General features: G+C 55.6%; 3 protein-coding genes and 1 pseudogene across 12 annotated transcripts in view; 3 read left to right on the top strand and 1 right to left on the bottom strand.

Moving 5' to 3' along the window:
- Positions 1 to 2,438, bottom strand: part of LOC143688112 (adapter SH3BGRL pseudogene) — a 47,004-nt pseudogene extending 44,566 nt beyond the window's left edge. For 3 of the 6 annotated variants that reach the window (XR_013177831.1, XR_013177828.1, XR_013177829.1), the window contains exon 1: positions 34 to 174. The product of XR_013177831.1 is annotated as an adapter SH3BGRL pseudogene, transcript variant X6 (transcript). Of the gene's footprint in view, positions 1 to 33; positions 175 to 1,130 lie in introns of those variants that run through there. The other 3 variants (XR_013177826.1, XR_013177834.1, XR_013177832.1) reach the window with 3 other exon arrangements.
- RNASEK (ribonuclease K) lies at positions 136 to 2,144 on the top strand. Its single transcript, XM_077165699.1, has 3 exons — positions 136 to 553; positions 1,260 to 1,336; positions 1,753 to 2,144. Exons 1-3 carry the CDS (start codon positions 476 to 478, stop codon positions 1,892 to 1,894), a joined length of 297 nt encoding a protein of 98 aa, XP_077021814.1. The 5' UTR covers positions 136 to 475; the 3' UTR covers positions 1,895 to 2,144.
- On the top strand, positions 2,183 to 5,160 carry BACC1 (BPTF associated chromatin complex component 1). Of its 4 annotated transcripts, none has more exons than XM_077165697.1 (6): positions 2,183 to 2,288; positions 2,673 to 2,767; positions 3,407 to 3,508; positions 4,161 to 4,351; positions 4,566 to 4,670; positions 4,901 to 5,160. In XM_077165697.1, the coding sequence occupies exons 2-6, from the start codon at positions 2,730 to 2,732 to the stop codon at positions 4,963 to 4,965; spliced, it is 501 nt and encodes a 166-aa protein (XP_077021812.1). In that variant the 5' UTR covers positions 2,183 to 2,288; positions 2,673 to 2,729; the 3' UTR covers positions 4,966 to 5,160. The 4 variants fall into 4 exon arrangements, with proteins under 4 accessions (XP_077021812.1, XP_077021813.1, XP_077021810.1 ...); XM_077165695.1 differs by lacking the exon at positions 2,183 to 2,288 and adding an exon at positions 2,363 to 2,498; XM_077165696.1 differs by lacking the exon at positions 2,183 to 2,288 and adding an exon at positions 2,364 to 2,498 and having other exon boundaries at positions 4,905 to 5,160.
- Positions 5,161 to 10,032: 4,872 nt separating this feature from the next.
- BCL6B (BCL6B transcription repressor) lies at positions 10,033 to 16,667 on the top strand. The gene is made up of 10 exons (XM_077165702.1): positions 10,033 to 10,087; positions 10,693 to 10,899; positions 11,397 to 11,590; positions 11,812 to 12,033; positions 12,143 to 12,493; positions 12,787 to 12,911; positions 13,590 to 13,754; positions 13,849 to 13,979; positions 14,097 to 14,234; positions 14,579 to 16,667. The coding sequence occupies exons 3-10, from the start codon at positions 11,409 to 11,411 to the stop codon at positions 14,693 to 14,695; spliced, it is 1,431 nt and encodes a 476-aa protein (XP_077021817.1). The 5' UTR covers positions 10,033 to 10,087; positions 10,693 to 10,899; positions 11,397 to 11,408; the 3' UTR covers positions 14,696 to 16,667.
- The last annotated feature ends 22 nt before the right edge of the window (positions 16,668 to 16,689 follow it).

Here is a 16,689-nt window from a genome sequence, read left to right on the forward strand (position 1 = left end):
CGTCCGCCCCTAACATCCCATCACCCAGATTACCAGAAGCTTGGCCTGAGACACTCTGCCACTTCTAGTTCCTCGTCACAAGATCCGCCAAGCTCGGCCACGTGACTTGTCGGTACCTTCCATTCCCACTTGGAGGGGGGAAACCCAGAAGGCAGAGGCCCTCGCTCCTCCGATACTCACGTCCCAGCTACCTACGTCAGGCAGGCCTCCCCGGGAACGCCTGTATTTTCAGGAGCTGCTTTCTCCCGCCGGAGTCTCGGGAGGTCCCGGAAGTCCCCAGCGTTCCCCGCAGGCCGCCCACCTGGAACGGTGGTCGGGGCCGGAGGCCACGCCCCCTCCCCCAGCTGCCCGCCGGGCCCGCCGACCTCTGCGGCGCGAGCCCCCAGTCCAGCTCGCAGTCCCCCGACGCTTTCGGGGCTTCCTCCCGCCGTCTTTCCGCTCCGCCCACACCTAGCCGATCCCCACTGCCTGCTTCATGGCGTCGCTTCTGTGTTGTGGGCCCAAGCTGGCCGCCTGCGGCATCGTCCTCAGCGCTTGGGGAGTGATCATGTTGGTGAGGGGACTGCACGGCGAGAACCCCGGAGAGCCTGAGGGACCTCGGGGTTGGAGAGCTGAGAAACTTGGAGACCCCGGGTCGTAGAAAGTACAGGGAGGCTAGGGGTGGGGGGTGGGGCGTGGGGGGTGGGGGGCAGGTGCTGGCCGATTAACTGGCCGCTGGTGAGAGAATGAGCAATGGGGAACCGGAGCGAGGGGTTGTGGGGGCTGGAGACTGGAATGGGAGCTGCGGCTTGTAAATTTGGAGAGGAAGAAGAGTTGAGTTCCTGAGAGAAGCTTGAGCTGAATGGCGGGGCAGTAGGGCAAGAGAGCGGCGAAACGGGTAGCTGGCGCCTTATTTCCCAAGGACCTGACCAGTCCCTACTCAAGGAAGAAATGATAAGAAATGCCGAAGCCTCCTCACTCCTTCCGCCCTGGCCCCCGATAATGACGCCCTTGGGGAGGAGGACCATCAGGGTTCCTGGGAAAGATGGGTTGCTCACTCTTCCCTGCCCTCGCCCCAGCCAGCCCCTCGTCTCCATGTCCCCACCTCACACCTATTCCAGGTGACTGAGTCCGAAACCAGCAACACCCACCCCTAATTCCAGCTCGTTCTGGTTCTTCCGAAGCCCAGGTGTTATGGCAGTGTAACTGGGAGGGGCTTAGGGAGTGAACAGGAGGTCAGGTGCTTGAGTTCAACAACTTACTCGTTTCCCTTTCTTCAGATCATGCTCGGAATCTTTTTCAATGTTCATTCCGCTGTGTTAATTGAGGATGTCCCCTTCACGGAGAAAGATTTTGAGTAAGTAGCTGGTGGGTCAGAGGGCTGGAGGCAGGTGGAAGGTGGCTGGGCCTTTGGTCCGAATTGTGGGCGGGGACTTGCAGGAGGTGGAACCCCTGGATGCTCCGAGAGTGAACTAGAGCCGTGGGCCCGATGCTTTGGGGACCCCGAGACTAGGGGTTAGGAGGGGAGAGTTGCTCTCTTTAGAATATAGTTTAGAAACGATCTCTGCGGCAATCCTAAATCCACCACTTGAAGTGCAGTTTTTCTGCCTTCTCTGTGCCTAGATCCACCTCTGCAGCATGGACGCTGTAATAGAACTCACCTCCCAGCGTCGTGAAAAAGATAATACACGTTAAAAGCGCTCAGTGAGGAGTCGGTAAATGTTGGCTGCTATTAATATTTCTGACTGTTCTCTGCCTAATCCCCACCCCCAGGAACGGCCCCCATAACATATACAGCCTTTACGAGCAAGTGAGCTACAACTGTTTCATCGCCGCGGGCCTTTACCTGCTCCTCGGAGGCTTCTCTTTCTGCCAAGTTCGGCTCAATAAGCGCAAGGAATACATGGTGCGCTAGAGTAGAGCGCAGCCCCGTCCCCCCTGCCCCAGCCCCCTCCTCTATTTAAAGACTCTTCCTCCCCACGTCGCGCCCCACCCATCCTGGCGCTCTCTGCGGGACTGGGTTTCCCTGGGGAGGGATCGGATCCCTCCTTCGACAAACTCTGGCGCCCGGCCTCAGTGAAGGGGGGCAAATGCCAGGCGTCCCCTGCCCCTCCGGCCCCCTTGCCTTGTTCCGCACCACAATAAACAGAAGCTTCTCTCTCAAACCTAGTGTCTGTGCGTGGTGACGGGGCTGACACCGGGCTGGGGCTGGGGATCCGCCTCTCAAAGGTCAGTCCCGACCCCTGGACGGAAGTGGAGTGAAGCCGGGCCCGGAAGTGAGGCGGAGTCTTCCTCCTACTCTCCCCAAGGTGCGCCGAGGAGGTCTAACGACCGTGGTGGATGAGGCGGGGAGCCGCCGGGTTTGAGCCAATCAGTGGCGGAGAGGGGCGGGACTTCCTGCGCGGGGGGCCGGAGCGGCTTGGTCGCGGGGTTCTCCGTGGTCCTGGCTCGCGTAGCGGCGGCGGCGGCAGCGTCTCCGTGTGGAGGCGCGCGGGGCCATGACGTCAGCGTCCACAAAGGTTCGGCCTCCCTCGCGGACAGCGCTCTCTGGCGGCCACGGGAGGGCGGGCCCCCAGTTGGCTCCCGGCTCTTTCGCCCCGGGCGGGAGCCGGGGCTGGGGTGGGGCTAGGGGCTCCGGGCGGGACGGCGCGGAGGGTAGGCGCCGGCCCCCTGTAATGCTGCCCCGCCCCCAGGTTGGAGAGATCTTCTCCGCGGCCGGCGCCGCCTTCACGAAGCTGGGGGAGCTGACCATGCAGCTACATCCCGTGGCCGACTCTTCCCCCGCGGGGTACGTGAGCCCGGGCCGGGACGTGGACACTGAGAGCGGACGCTTGGACTCAGTCACAGACCCGGACACTCTCTAGGGCAGGGACAGATGTTAGTTTCTCTTTGTGCTTGGCGCAGCCCAGAGTAGATGTTAATAAATGATTGTTGAATGAATGCATGACAGATAAAAACACAGACTGAGGCCCGATTCCGGACTCATGTTTCTCAGCTCTACCCTCCTGCCAACCGGCAGATCACAGATCGCCGCTAACACCGTCACCCATCCGCCCCCAAATAGTGTGGCATTCCCTCAGAGAGCTTCAGTCTTTCTATTGAGGGGTTCTATTTTTAGGGCCCCTGCGTAAGGAGTTGGTTTCTATGGCCTGTGCACAGGAGTTGTTTCACCTTGTTGGGGGAGAGACCTAAGGTGGTGGTGGTGGTGGTTGGGATTCCATGTGGTTGGGGAATTTTCAGGGGTTCCCTCTGGACCTTAAGAGCTTTTTTGTTTTGTTTTTAAGAAGGACCTCTGTAAGACCATGGAATGGACCCCAGAGATTGGTGGGAGGCTGGTCAGCTGTGGAATGCATAGCCTGTGGGCTGGCTCCACACCCCATCCCTCCTCCTCCTATTTTTGCTGTCCCCCCTTCTCCCCTCCTGACAGTGCGAAGTGGACCGAGACGGAGATAGAGATGCTGAGGGCTGCTGTGAAGCGATTTGGGGACGATCTTAATCACATCAGCTGTGTCATCAAGGAACGGACAGTGTGAGGGAGGGTGGTTGACAGAGAAAGGGGGGTGGGGTGGGCAGCTTGCTTCTTCCACCCATTGTTTCCATCCTTCTCAGAACTCCCTCCCAGCTCTACACCTTTCCTGCTTTGTTGCCATTTGTTTTGTAAGCATCCCCTTAAGGACTAAAAGAAGGGTCACAGTCACAAGTCCCTAAAATACTATGGTAATCAGGACTTTGCAAGAACTTCATTTTAGGTTGTCTGAGATACCCGATTTTGACTTTGATATTAGGTGTTCACTGATTATTTGTGTAGAGCTTTTGAGACTCTACTGCAGTGTTTCCAGGGATGTTGTGACTCTGAGCTAGTTGATCAAAATCTGCTGCTGTCTCAATCTACCTGTAGATCGCCAAGCTTTACTTGTACCTTCCACTTCCATACTTCTCTCCTGGGGATGCTTTTCCCAGTACTCAGTTCAGGGATTCCACTCTTCACACTCCCTTTGCCTTAAGTGTGTGCAAAACTTCAGGAAAAAGAATCCTACCAAAGAATTGGGGTCCTGACCTGGGTTCTTCTGAAGAGGCTCCTCAGAATCCTTTCAGAGTGAACCATTGCCTCTTCCCTTCCCCTGCCTTCCCTCAGCCTTTCTGATGACCCCCTTCCTAAACTGCTCTCTCTTCTCTTCAAGGGCTCAGATAAAGGCCACTGTAAAACGCAAGGTATATGAAGACTCTGGCATCCCCCTTCCAGCTGAGTCACCCAAGAAAGGGCCCAAGAAGGTGGCATCTGGTGTTTTGTCGCCTTCTCCAGCTGCCCCTCCACCCAGCAGCTCCAGTGTCCCTGAGGCTGGGGGTCCCCCCATTAAGAAGCAGAAGGCTGGTGAGGGCTGTGGAGTTACTGTTTAGGGGTTAAGATGCCATCTGAGGTTCAGTGAGATAATTGGGCCTGGGTTCAGAGATGGACAAATCCCTCTTCCTCACCCTGTGGAGGTTCCCAGAGAGGTATTGGGGAAGGGAAGCACGTGGCAAGAAACTGTGGGAAACTGGGGGGCAACCAGGGGAACCTCAGTACCTAGCTTCTGCCCCCATTCCAGATGTTACACTCAGTGCTCTGAACGACTCTGATGCCAACAGTGACCTGGTGGATATTGAAGGGCTAGGAGACACTCCTCCTGCCAAGAAACTCAACTTTGACCAGGGTAGGAGTCCTCCTCCCCTCACACCAGCTGAATGGGTGCAGGAGGAAGTGCTCACCTTGCTCAAGGGGGAGGGTCTCAGCAGGATTCCCGTCCCTGGTACTGTGCCCTCTTAACACACTCAGTGCAAGGGATGGGGCCAGCAAGGAGTGGGTTGCTTTGGGAGGTGGGTGTTTTCTTGGAAAGCGACTTGGGGTTCGCTCCATCTCGGCCTGTTTTACTTGCTGTTCCAGACAGCCTGACCCTGGACTCTGGCCTTCTCATGACCTCTGCTGATCCTCCTCTACAGTCCCGCTGAACCTCTGACCCCTCTCGCTGTTCACCCTGGACCTGTGGATGGCCTGGGACTCTGAGCAAGGCCTGCAAGAGAGGGCCAGGTGGCTGCCAGGGCTGTGTACCTTGCTGTCCCTGTCCATGCCTCTGCCCCCAGTCTCTTCAGCCTCCACCCAATGGACATTTTTATACAGAAAACAATAAAGATTTCTCTCCCAGCTTGGTGCCTTCAGCTCAACATTATTGGAGTATAAGGGGTGGTTCCCTCTTAAAGCCCATAGGGACTCAGCCCTTGCTACCCTGCCTGGAGCAGCCCTTGCTACCCTCAGCAGCCCTTGCTACCCTGCCTGGAGCAGCACAGCCAATATTGGCAGACTCTCTTCCCAGTACCAATATTTCTGTGCTGCTAGAGCCAGGGGAGCTGGGTGTGGGCAACAAAGAGTCCACTTCAGGCTCTCTGGAAGCAGAACTTATTCCAGGGTCCCTGGCAGTCAGTATTCCTGACACTATCCTGGGGGTTTTAGAGGAGCTGTTTCCAGTGCTTTTTTTTAATACCTCCCTCTTCTCTCACCCCACTTCCTACCCGCAAGGAGTTTGTCACAAGGTCCCAGAAGTTTTTTGTGTCGCATCTCCAGGGTGGCCTCCCAGGGCCAGGCCTCAGCGGTGCCTCCCCCACCCTCGCTCTAACACCACAGTGTGGTTTGGACGTGGCCACAGTGCCGTGCAAACCACAGTGTGCTGCTGGGGCGGGAGCAGGACTGAGTGGGTTGAGAGGAAGGGGACCCAAGACAGTGCTGAGAAGGCCCCTCCACCCTACTACCAAGAGCAGGGAGATGGAGAAGGCTTAAAAGGGAAACGTGGCCCCAAGAAAGGTGAGGGAGGGCAAGGAACCAGGGATAGGAGCTGAGCAGGCAACCGGAAGGACTGGGATCTTGGGGATGAGCTCACAGTGTAATGAGAATGGAGCCTTCTTCCCTGTGTAGGAACTCAGCTCAGGGAATCCCTAAGGTGGGGTCAGAGACAGAGGAAATAGAGAATGACTGTGGGGGACCAACGAGCAGCCTCTCCACTCAGTCAGGGCAGGGACTCAAGGCTTCCTGTGTCCCTTCCTCCCCTCCCTGGGTCAGTACCCAAGAGAAAAGCAAGGAGAGACCGAGGGCCAAGGACAGCAGGGTTGGGAGTTGGCAGTCCAGAGGTGGTGGGGCTGGATCATGGCTGGGAAAGGGGGGCCGGAAGTTGCCCTGGGCCCTGGGCCTGCCACAAGATGGAGGCCCAAGGCAGGAAATGGAGGCCAGGGGGGAAAGGGAGCAGTAGGGCCCAGGAGAAGGGCCATCTGGACCTGGGAGCCAGGTATTCAAACCCTAGCACTGTCCCTACTCGCCATGGCCCCCCAGGTCCCAAGCCCCACCCCAGCAACAACCCCCATCAGGCCATTCACCAGGCCCTGACGGGCGGGCCCACCCCAGAGAGCCACGTTTAAGCTGAGACAAACATGCCTCTCCCCACCCCCACCCTGGGCCTTCCCTGAGCCCTTTTTCTCCTGTCCAAGACTTGATTTTTATAAAGCACCCCCAGAAAGCGAAATCCAAGGGCCAAAATCCCTTCCGCAAATCAAAACAATACCTTTTAAGCACCAAAAGTTAACCTCCAACCTCCCATCCCCTCTTTTACCCTCCCCCCCCTCCGACACACCCCCCAAAACTCTTAACAATCAAAAAGATCTAAGATGGTGGGTGTAAGCAGTCTTTTTAGGCCCAGGGAAACACCAGACGCCCTCCCCCCAGACCCCTATATGTTCTACAGCAACCCTGCCAAGGTTTCCTGTCCCTCACTGTACCTCCATAGCCCCCCAAACTGAACAGCCCCAGCTCCCATCCTCGGCCGAGGCTTTGTGGGGGTGAAACAGAAATCAAACATTACACTAACAGCTGGAGGATGTTGGGGGGCCCTCTGGTCTCAGCCTTTGGTTTCCATTTGGGGGACAGAAGTTTGGGGGCACAAGAGAAAGCCTCTCCAGTCATCTCCCCAGTTCCAAGACTGACAAAGCCCAACCCCACCCCAGCACGCACCTCCAAACCTCCCCCCCAACCGCCACGTCTCTCCTGAAAACAGGGGACACTTTCCTCCCCACTTACCTCAGCTACTCTCCCCTGAGATCCTGGTCCCCTATTTTGAAGGGAGCAAAATTTGGGGTGCATCCCTCACATTTGGGGTGCAGGAGAAAGGAGCCGCCCCAGTCGCATCGCTGGCCTCCTTCCTCTCGGCTGACTCAGGGAGTGGGGAGTGCCCTAGGGAGGGGGGACCCCCACAAGAAAGCCCAGGAGGGGGTTTCTCCACTCCCAGTTAGAATTGGGGATACCCCCCCCAAACTCGTCCCAGCCCATCCGTCTCCAACTCGGCGGGAGAGGCAGCTGCAATGCCCCAGTCAGATTCCCCCAACACTACATTCCTCACCCCATCTAGAGGGGTCCCAGGACGCCCAAAAAATCCCAAAAAAAATCTGGGATGTTGGGAGGACGGTCCTGAACTAGCTCCCCAAATTTGGGGTCCTCAGATACCCCCGTTTTTTCAGGAAAATTCTGCCTTTCGCCTGCCTCCCGCCAGCCCTGCTCTGTCCCGATGCCAATTTTGGAAGTCACTCCCTCCTTCCTCCTCCCCGTCTCTCCAGGCACCCCCCCCCCTCTCGGGGGCTAGGGTCCAGGACACCTGGCTTCCAGACCGGGGGGGGGCACTCCCCAAAGGGCTAGGGGCCAGGAGGTCAAGCTCATTGCCCCCGTCTTAGGGAAGCAGGGAAGCCCGATCCTCCCTTCCCCTCCCCCCTGGCTGGTCTCGGTGGTGGTTTAGGAAAGCCTGGAGGATTGGAATCTGCCATTGCTGTTGCACAGGCAGTTTTTTTTCCCTTGGGTTGGGGGGGTGGGCGGTGGGAGGGAGAGAGAGGAGGAGAGCTGAAGAGAGCAGGGACCCAGGCGTGCAGAGCTGTCCTGGCTCACCCTCCAGCCCCTGCTGCCGTTGGGAACCCCTCCACCACCACCTCACCCACACTCCCAGGCTTCTGTCTGCTTTCTGTTTGGGGCAGTTATCCTAGAAAATCAGGTCGCATGAATCACCTCCTTGTACCCCACCACACAGCCCCTCCTTGCCACAGTTCTAACAGCACTGCCCTGGTCAGCGGTATCCACTTTACCACAGGACACCCCATTTTCCTTTACCTTCCCCCAAACTGAGGAGGTGTACTCCCTTAAGGAATTGGGGCCCAGAGCCGGGAACCACCTTTTCTCCCTCAGATCTATCGGGGTCACGTGAAAAATAAAGGAAGATACCACTCCTTTTCCAAATTTCTCCCTTCAGATCCTGGGCTTATTTGGGGGTTCACTAGAGAAAGAGATTTCTAGAATCTGGGGTAAGAGGGAACTATAAGCAAAGGACACCCCCACATTGGCATTGTGCCCCAAATTAAGTGAGCCCCTAAATCAATATCACCTAGTGACCTATTCCACAGCTTCATCAAATGCTCCCAAAGAACAGCAAAACACCCCAAAATAAGGGCACCCCAAAACCTGGGTCTCCTACCCTGGGGACCCTGACCTTATATTACCCCCTGGAAAAGGCTATCCATGCATACACAAGATCACCCTCCCAAAGTAAGTTTTCTACAACATACAAATATTAAGCTTTGCTCCCCCCAAGGATAGAGAATAGGACCCCCTATCACAGGAGGCCTTCAAACTTGTTCCCATGCTTCACTTATGTCCCATCTCAAACATGTCAAAAACTCCAATGTGAGCTTCATGTCCCTAACAATGTAATCTGAGTCTTGAAACCTATATGGTCCCCCAAAACTGGCTGTACCTCCAAGTCAGCAATGACTACTCAACTTGAAATCAGGCAGATAAGAACCGCAACTCTCTGTCTACACCAATGACTATGAGCCTCCAAAACAAAACCCTCGTTCCCCTCCAGAACACCCAGCAGGCTCTCCTGATAATCCATCATCACAGCGATGGCATAATCTCCAAAGTGTGGGTGTCAGAACCCCCAGACCTAATGTATCCTCACAATCAGCCCCCTGCCTCCCATTTACCATAGGCCCTTAAGCCTGAATGCAATCCCCAGAGCCCGTAACAGTCAAACCAACTCAACACCCCCAAACAAGCAGGATGGTATCAACTCCAACCTGTGTCAAAGGGGAGACCTAGTCTAACACCCCCCCCACACACACACATACACACAAACTGGACGGAGACCTTTCAAATAACCCTCACATACCAAAGCCACGTCACCACTTGAGTCCTTAGTGGTCCCCGTCACAGTTTCTCAGCTGTTCTTTCATGCACCCCAAAAAAGACACCCTCAAATCTGAGGGGAAGTGCCCCAGGCCTGGATGAGCAGTTCCGCAGTAGATGGCCAGTCATTCCTGGTCAACTGTAGACTCCCCTAAGCCCAAGTCCAAGGTGCTCTTATTTTGCAACTGGACTTAGCTCTGGTTCCCCTTCTCCAAATACACCTTGTCCACCCCCCAAAATGTCCCCACATTAATTTGAGGGTGCCACCCAAGCCTAACTCCGGGATCAGGGACTTAAACATAGAATCTTAAACATAGGTTCCTCCTGCCCTCCTCTCCCTCCTCATACTCAGCAGACCTCCCTGTTTTCCCTTCTCTGTTTACACCACCTAGCTTTCACATTAACGTATGCACCTCTAAAAGACCTCTGGATAATAGTGCCTAGCTTAATCAGAAAAAGGATTTTTTGCTCCCAGGCCTCAGCCCCGCACCGTGTCCCACCCACTCCCCTTGCACGCCGATTTCTCACCCCAGGTAGGAATTCCAGCCCGGGGAAGGGTGCCCTCTGTACCCTAACTTTCCCTTCCTCCAGGCCCATCTCTAGTCCCCGAATAGGAGACAGAGGAGCAAAATAAACCAGCGCAGAGAGGGGAGGACCGAAGGTATCAGGACAGAACGGATCCTGCGCCCGGGTCTAAGTGCTCCTGCAGCCGGGTGGAGACCACCGGACGAAGTGAGGCTAGTGCTCGTCCGCCCCCTCGTGGAAGGAGCCGAACAGTGCAGAGCTTTGCCGCGTTGCCGCGCTGGACCCCGGCGTTCCGCCAGCCTCAAAGCGTAGCTGACCTGCGGGTGTCCGAGGCACTAAGTAAGCTGGGACTGGGGGAGGGCGGGCCGGGTTTGGGGCGGTAGTCCCGTCTCTCTGGATCCCTAAAAGAGTTCAGAGGAGAGTCGGGAATGAGGGGCCGGACGCCTAGGTCTCCCGAGCGTCTCTCGGGCCCCCACCCGGGGCTTTCCCCACCTCCTCGAGGGGAAGCAGCTGGCGGAGCCGTCCGGTCGCAGGACAATGGAAGGAAACGAACTAGAAATCATATCCGCTCCCTCCCTACCCGGCCGGGTCAGAGCCCCCCTTTTTGCAGACCCGACTAAAGGAGCGTGCCATTCGCACCACACCCTTTCGATGTCTGAGACCCCCACGGGGGCCCACTATCGCCTCCCCAAACCTGGTGCTTCGCTGGCCTCCACGTTTTCTCCCTTAAAATGGGAGGGTGCGCTTAGCTTTATTCACTTTCTCCTGCAGCAGGCTCCTGGCACCCTCTGCCAAAAGCCCGCAAGCCAATTTTTTTTCTATCCCAGGCCGTCTGACGACCCAGGTCACCCATACTTCCAATCTCGATGTTTCCCAGCCTTCTCCCCAATTCCAATACCCCCATCCTCAGTTCAAGTTCAGTGGTCCATGCCCCTACTTTTCAGTTACGACAAGGTCCAGCCCTCGAGCCAGAGACCCCGCCCCGGCCTCGACATCTGGAGAGCGAGGGAGGAAGGAAGGATACAGACCCAGGCGTTCACTGCCCCCACCCCCGCCCCCGCCATCCCGGCCAGATAAAGGAGCCGGGGCCAAAAGGGGAGAGAGACCCCGCCCCCCTTGAGAAGAGAAGTCGCAGCCCCTGCAGGACGGGGGTAAGAGCGAGAGACTGGGGGAGCCAGACTCCTGGGTCCCCAAAGAGGGACGGGGCTTTTTGATGCTAGCAAGAATCCTAGGAATTGGCCAAACTAGGGACAGGGGACCAGATAGGAATAGAGGAATTCCGTGATTCGGGGAAAGGAGCTTCGACTGGGAGTTGGAGGGGTGAGGACCTGGGTCTCCGGGCAGGGTCAGGAACCTGAAGTTCAGGAGAGAGGAGAGGGTCGCTGGAGGGGGTAGTAGGACTAAGGGCGCTGCGTGCCGGATTCCCTGTGCTCGCCGTCGACGCTGGGGAATCTGGAGCAGGGAAGAGAACGATGGTGTGGATGAGGGCAGAACGAACAAGATGAACAGAGTGAAGAGACGTGGGCAGGTTCCGGGCACCCTGTCTGGCTGCATCTCAGGAGGAAAATACAGGCTGAGGAAGGGAAGGAGTCCGGGCTTCCGAATTAGTACTGCCTGGATCCCTGAGCCCTTTCCGTGGCACCTGCAGGCCTGCGCCGCTATGGATTCTACTGCTACCCAGGAGGGAGCTCCGCTGGGTTACGTCCGCGAGTTCACGCGCCACTCCTCCGACGTGCTGGGCAATCTGAATGAGCTGCGCCTGCGCGGGATACTCACTGACGTCACGCTGCTGGTTGGCGGGCAACCCCTGCGGGCTCACAAGGCGGTTCTCATCGCCTGCAGGTTCGATGGGTGGGGCTTGTGGATTGGGGCGGGGCCAAATGGGAAAGGATCGAGGGCCCAAGGCCTTTGAGAGGAAATTCTAAGCCCAGCCCATCAGAATGATGAGACGGAGCTTCCTGGGTTTTGGGACCGAGTGATAGTGAGGAGGCGGGGCTTTCTACAGTGGAGCCTGGCTTCCTTGGTTCCCCAGCTCCTAGCGTGACTTATTGCTCTCTTTCTAGTGGCTTCTTCTATTCAATTTTCCGGGGCCGTGCGGGAGTTGGGGTGGACGTGCTCTCTCTGCCCGCGGGCCCCGAAGCTGGAGGCTTCGCTCCCCTCCTGGACTTCATGTACACTTCGCGCCTGCGCCTCTCTCCGGCTACTGCGCCAGCTGTCCTGGCGGCTGCCACCTACTTGCAGATGGAACATGTGGTCCAGGCATGCCACCGTTTCATCCAGGCCAGGTGAGGGAGCCCTGATTTGATGGTCTCCGTGAGTGAGGTGGCGCCCCAGGTTACAAGGGCAGAGGCCAACATAAGGAAACAGCATTAATGTCCATCTCATTTTCCCCAGCTATGAACCTCTGGGCATCTCCCTGCGTCCCCGGGAGGCAGAGCCCCCCACACCTCCAACGGCTCCTCCACCAGGCAGTCCCAGGCGCTCGGAAGGGCATCCTGACCCACCTACTGAATCTCGCAGCTGCAGTCAAGGCCCCCCCAGTCCAGCCAGTCTGGATCCCAAGGCCTGCAATTGGAAGAAGTACAAGTTCATTGTGTTAAACTCTCAGGTCTCCCATACAGGGAGACTGGGGGGGGAGAAGAGTTCTGGTCAACCTTGCCCCCCAGCCAGGCTCCTCAGTGGAGATGAGGCTTCCAGTAGTAGCAGCAGCAGTGAAGAAGGATCCATTCCTGGTCCCCAGAGCAGGTACAGAATCTGGAACCCTGAGAATTTGTAGAGGCTGGGCTCAGCTAGGAGATGAAGGCTTTGGGCCTGAGTGGTCTAGAGGGAGGGAGATGGAGGTTCGGTTTCAGAGATACTGGCCCACCTTAGGGAGCTGCCCAGAGGCCAGGCTTACTCAGTGCATTGCAATTGGGTATTGCTCACTGGTCAATATTGGCTGTCTTCCAGAGGAGGCCTTTGGCTCCAAGTCTCCAGGGAGAACTCCCCTGCATATAATTTCTCCTAACCTTTTGCTTTGGCTCTTACCATCTGCCTAGGCTTTCTCCACCTGCTGCCACTGTACAGTTCACATCTGGGACGCCAGCCAATATCCCTCATCTCCTCGCACCTCGGGCCCAAGAGACCAATGGATCACTCTCTGAGCAGACTCGTCCACCACCAGGTGGGAACCCTCCTCCTGGCTTTTCCCCATGGTTGCTCCTGACCGGTTTGGCCCAAAGGGCCTTGGGAAAGGCTATTCCTATGGTTCCCAAACTGCACTGCATATTAGAATTACTTGGGGAGTTTTTGGTTCCCAAATTTTACTGCAAGTTAGAATTACCTGGGGAGTTTTTTGTTTTTTGTTTTAATCTTGCTACCTGGGTCTTATCCCATAGATCAGAATATCAGGATGGGAGCCAGTGATCACTATTTGTTTAATGATCCCCCAGACGATCCCAATGAGCAGTAAAATTTGGGGATTTCTGGCCTATCCTCATCAGGGCTGAGTATTCTGCCAAGGACTTGGCCGGGTCTCTGACAGATTATCATCCAGAGTGGTGCAAGGGAAGGAGTGGCAGAAGCCTCCACCCACTCTAGGAGCCTCCATCCATCATCACCGCTAGTGAAGAAGGCATTAGCAGAGTACTCTGGAGTCAGTCAGTGGAGTCCAATCATGGCTTCTCCTCTTATCCTAAACTAATCTGGTGACTTTGGGCAAGTAAAATGAGCTCCCCAAGCCTCAATAGTAAATTGGGAAAAAAGAAAACCGACCACTGTGTAGTTTAAGGATTCACCTGTATATTTAAAATGCTCAATAAATGATAAAACTATCACTGTCATTACCCACCCGGCTTCCCAGGAAGCGATTTTTTCAGCTGCCAGAACTGTGAGGCTGTGGCTGGGCACTCATCCGGGCTAGACCTCTTGGCTCCTGGGGATGAGGAGAAGCCCTACAAGTGTCAGCTCTGCAGGTCAGCCTTCCGCTACAAGGGCAACCTCGCCAGTCACCGCACGGTGCACACAGGTAAGGAGGGGTAGAGAGGAGAGGGCCCAAGGGCCTTCCTGCCCACAGATGCCCTGGAGCTGAGTTCCTGACCTCCATTCCTCCTTGCCCCTAGGGGAGAAGCCCTACCGCTGCTCCATCTGCGGAGCCCGTTTTAACCGGCCTGCTAACCTCAAAACGCACAGCCGCATCCATTCGGGAGAGAAGCCCTATAAGTGCGAGACCTGCGGGTCGCGCTTTGTACAGGTGCAGAGCTAGCCCGGGGGCGCGTACAAAGTCAAATCTGCGGGAGGGCGGGGATGGCCTTATTTGGAGGGTTCGGTCCCTCCCGGACGCGCAGTCTGAGGTCTCTTGCCGCCCCAGGTAGCGCATCTGCGCGCGCACGTGCTGATCCACACCGGGGAGAAGCCCTATCCTTGTCCCACCTGCGGGACCCGCTTCCGCCACCTTCAAACTCTGAAGAGTCACGTTCGCATTCACACCGGCGAGAAGCCTTACCACGTGGGTACCAGGCCTGGCCTAGGGGCGGGGCTCTGACAAGAGCGGACTCGCAGCTCCTGCTTCTCTCGCAATGGGCGGTGGCTTAGAGGAGTCGATATTCATAACGGGCCGGAGGGGATAAATTATAGAAGTTAGGATCCAGGGCAGGGCGGCGGTTTCCTGGATAGGTACTAACCAATGGAAAACCTTTGCTGAAGAGAGCGAGGTCTACCTCCTGGGCCGCTCCTGGGTATTTGAGACTACGTGAGAGCTAAAGAGCTTTTCTTCAGCCGCAGGCGGGACCGCTCCCCTTCGCATAAGCCCCGGGTGGGTGGCGAGGGCCCTGACTCAATGTTCCCCCACAGTGCGACCCCTGCGGCCTGCATTTTCGGCACAAGAGTCAACTGCGGCTGCATCTGCGCCAGAAACACGGAGCTTCCACCAACAACAAAGTGCACTACCACATTCTGGGGGGGCCTTAGCCGAGCCCCCTCTCCCTTCCTGGGATCCGGGAAAGCAGTGAGCTCGGACCAGGCATTCCCGTCAAGCTTGGGCGCGGGGGTCATGCAAGGCCCCTCTGTGTTAATAACTGCCCCCATCTTGACTTCTCACCGGGGAGAGCAGGGGTGGCAGATCCTGGCTAGATCTGCCTCTGTTTTGCTGGTCAAAACCTCTTCCCCACAGTGAGAATTGTTATAGAGGAGAGAGCAAACTAGGGGCTGGAGGAGGGGAGAACTCTCAACCCGCAGCCCCCCTCCCATTGAATTTATCTGTAAATATAATTTATTGAGGCCTCTGGTTGGCTCCGGGGCCTTCATTCTATTGCATTTCCCAGTCCCCCCTACCACAAGTGTGATCCAAAGTGACCCAAAACACTGGAGAATGTGAGGTCACCACTCTGCTGGCAGAGATTAGCACTTGACTCTCTTCTTTGGCTTGAGTGTCTTATATTATTATGGTTTTAACTTTTACCTTTCGGATTTCTCTTTCTCCCATGTATTTGCTTGTTGGTTTGTTTGAAATGGAGAAAGTCTTTTCCTGTATCCTGCCCTTTCACTTCTAGGTCTGGAACCTTTGTTTGTTCTGGGGCAGGTCTGGAAACATATGGCATTATGGAATTGGGTCAGGAACCCTCTCTGGTATTCTGGATATTGTAAGTTCTCTAGCAGGCTAGAAATGGATCTAGACTTTTTTCTGTTCTTCAAGGGTGACAGCCTGAAATGGAGACAATAAATGCTTCCTGGAGGCCTTACATGTGGGGGCCAGATTCTGCATCACTCAGAATGAAGGCGGTGGTCTTTCCTGTGGGTGGTCCAGAACCTAAGCTGTCTCATTAATCTGGTCACCTGGGTTGGCTCCACTGTGATTCTAGACACAAATCTAGGATTCCATCTCTCATGGTAGAGCAACACCGGGGGCTTGAGTTGAGCCTGTAATCCTCCCACTGGGGCCTGTCTTTGCACTGGTCGATCCCTCCGTGGAGGAGAAATCTGAAATTCCTTATTGGAGAAGATAGGACCTTTTCTGCTTCTGCCCAGTCTCTAAGAATGTTATGACTTAGAGGAGAATTAGAAAATTGTTTAACTTGACTAAATCATCTTGGTTTTGAACACTCCATGGGGCTCTCTCTGTCTGCGATGAGCCCCTTCTTCCTTGAATGGGTTTTTGGACATCTGACAAGTGTCTGGATTTCATAAACTTCTCCTTTGCCTCTCAAAGTCACGAGTGCTTGGTAACTATTACCTTAGGGAATCCGGGTCTGTGACTTGATCTTCCTGTCACTGCATTCCTCTCTGGAGGCAATGGATACAACTAGAACCTTCTACAAGGAGGAAAAGGGGCTGAATTCCATTCTGGATTTGCTATAGTTTGGGCTCATGGTTGAAATTGTTGTTGGGATTAGAAAGTTAAAAGGTTTCTTGTGACTGATTGATTGACTGATGGGCAAAAGGCCCCTCTAAGTCAACAGGTTTCCTGTAGGATTGAGAGGTTGGTTGAGGGGAGCAGCCTCTGTGTAGGCAAAACTTTCAGATAGGTAGAAAGTAAGGAGTGGGGTTGCCTCTGGGCTCTGTGGGATGTCTGGAATGTTAGATTATACTCTGAATCCCTGATTTACAGTCCTGCCCCATGTTGTCCTGAGGCGTGGGGTGGGGAATAAGGAACACTTCTGAATTTATGGGGTAGAGTTTCCTCAAGACAAGTCAGTACTAGTGGCTGTTACTTGGGGATTCGTGAGAAAGTTGCTCTTTTCCTTCTTTCCTTCTCACTCCCGTTGCTTCACTGAAGAACTGAAGAAGGAGGGAGGGAAAGCAGAGGAGAGATGTGAGAAGGAACTCTGATTTTTACTTAGCAGATTGGGTGGGCAGGTGGAGTGTGCCTGGGGTTGAAGGATCATGTGGAAATGTTAGACCTTGCAAGATCAGATCCTTGAAATAAAGAAGCCTCTCAGTGGTGCCTGGTGTGTCCTGGTTCTTGC

Source organism: Tamandua tetradactyla, chromosome 6 (assembly GCF_023851605.1).
Source record: "Tamandua tetradactyla isolate mTamTet1 chromosome 6, mTamTet1.pri, whole genome shotgun sequence".
NCBI lineage: Eukaryota > Metazoa > Chordata > Mammalia > Pilosa > Myrmecophagidae > Tamandua > Tamandua tetradactyla.

Bases quoted from the DNA above. Each gene is read 5' to 3' on its own strand.
- BACC1 (XM_077165695.1), top strand. From the start codon at position 2,478: ATGACGTCAGCGTCCACAAAG. The intron at 2,768-3,406 runs GTACGTGAGCCC...CCCTCCTGACAG, and splicing joins GCCGACTCTTCCCCCGCGGG to TGCGAAGTGGACCGAGACGG. The intron at 4,352-4,565 runs GTGAGGGCTGTG...CCCCCATTCCAG, and splicing joins CATTAAGAAGCAGAAGGCTG to ATGTTACACTCAGTGCTCTG.
- RNASEK (XM_077165699.1), top strand. From the start codon at position 476: ATGGCGTCGCTTCTGTGTTGTGGGCCCAAGCTGGCCGCCTGCGGCATC. The intron at 554-1,259 runs GTGAGGGGACTG...CCCTTTCTTCAG, and splicing joins CTTGGGGAGTGATCATGTTG to ATCATGCTCGGAATCTTTTT. The intron at 1,337-1,752 runs GTAAGTAGCTGG...CCCCACCCCCAG, and splicing joins TTCACGGAGAAAGATTTTGA to GAACGGCCCCCATAACATAT.
- BCL6B (XM_077165702.1), top strand. From the start codon at position 11,409: ATGGATTCTACTGCTACCCAGGAGGGAGCTCCGCTGGGTTACGTCCGC. The intron at 12,912-13,589 runs GTGGGAACCCTC...CCGGCTTCCCAG, and splicing joins GCAGACTCGTCCACCACCAG to GAAGCGATTTTTTCAGCTGC. The intron at 13,980-14,096 runs GTGCAGAGCTAG...TTGCCGCCCCAG, and splicing joins GCGGGTCGCGCTTTGTACAG to GTAGCGCATCTGCGCGCGCA.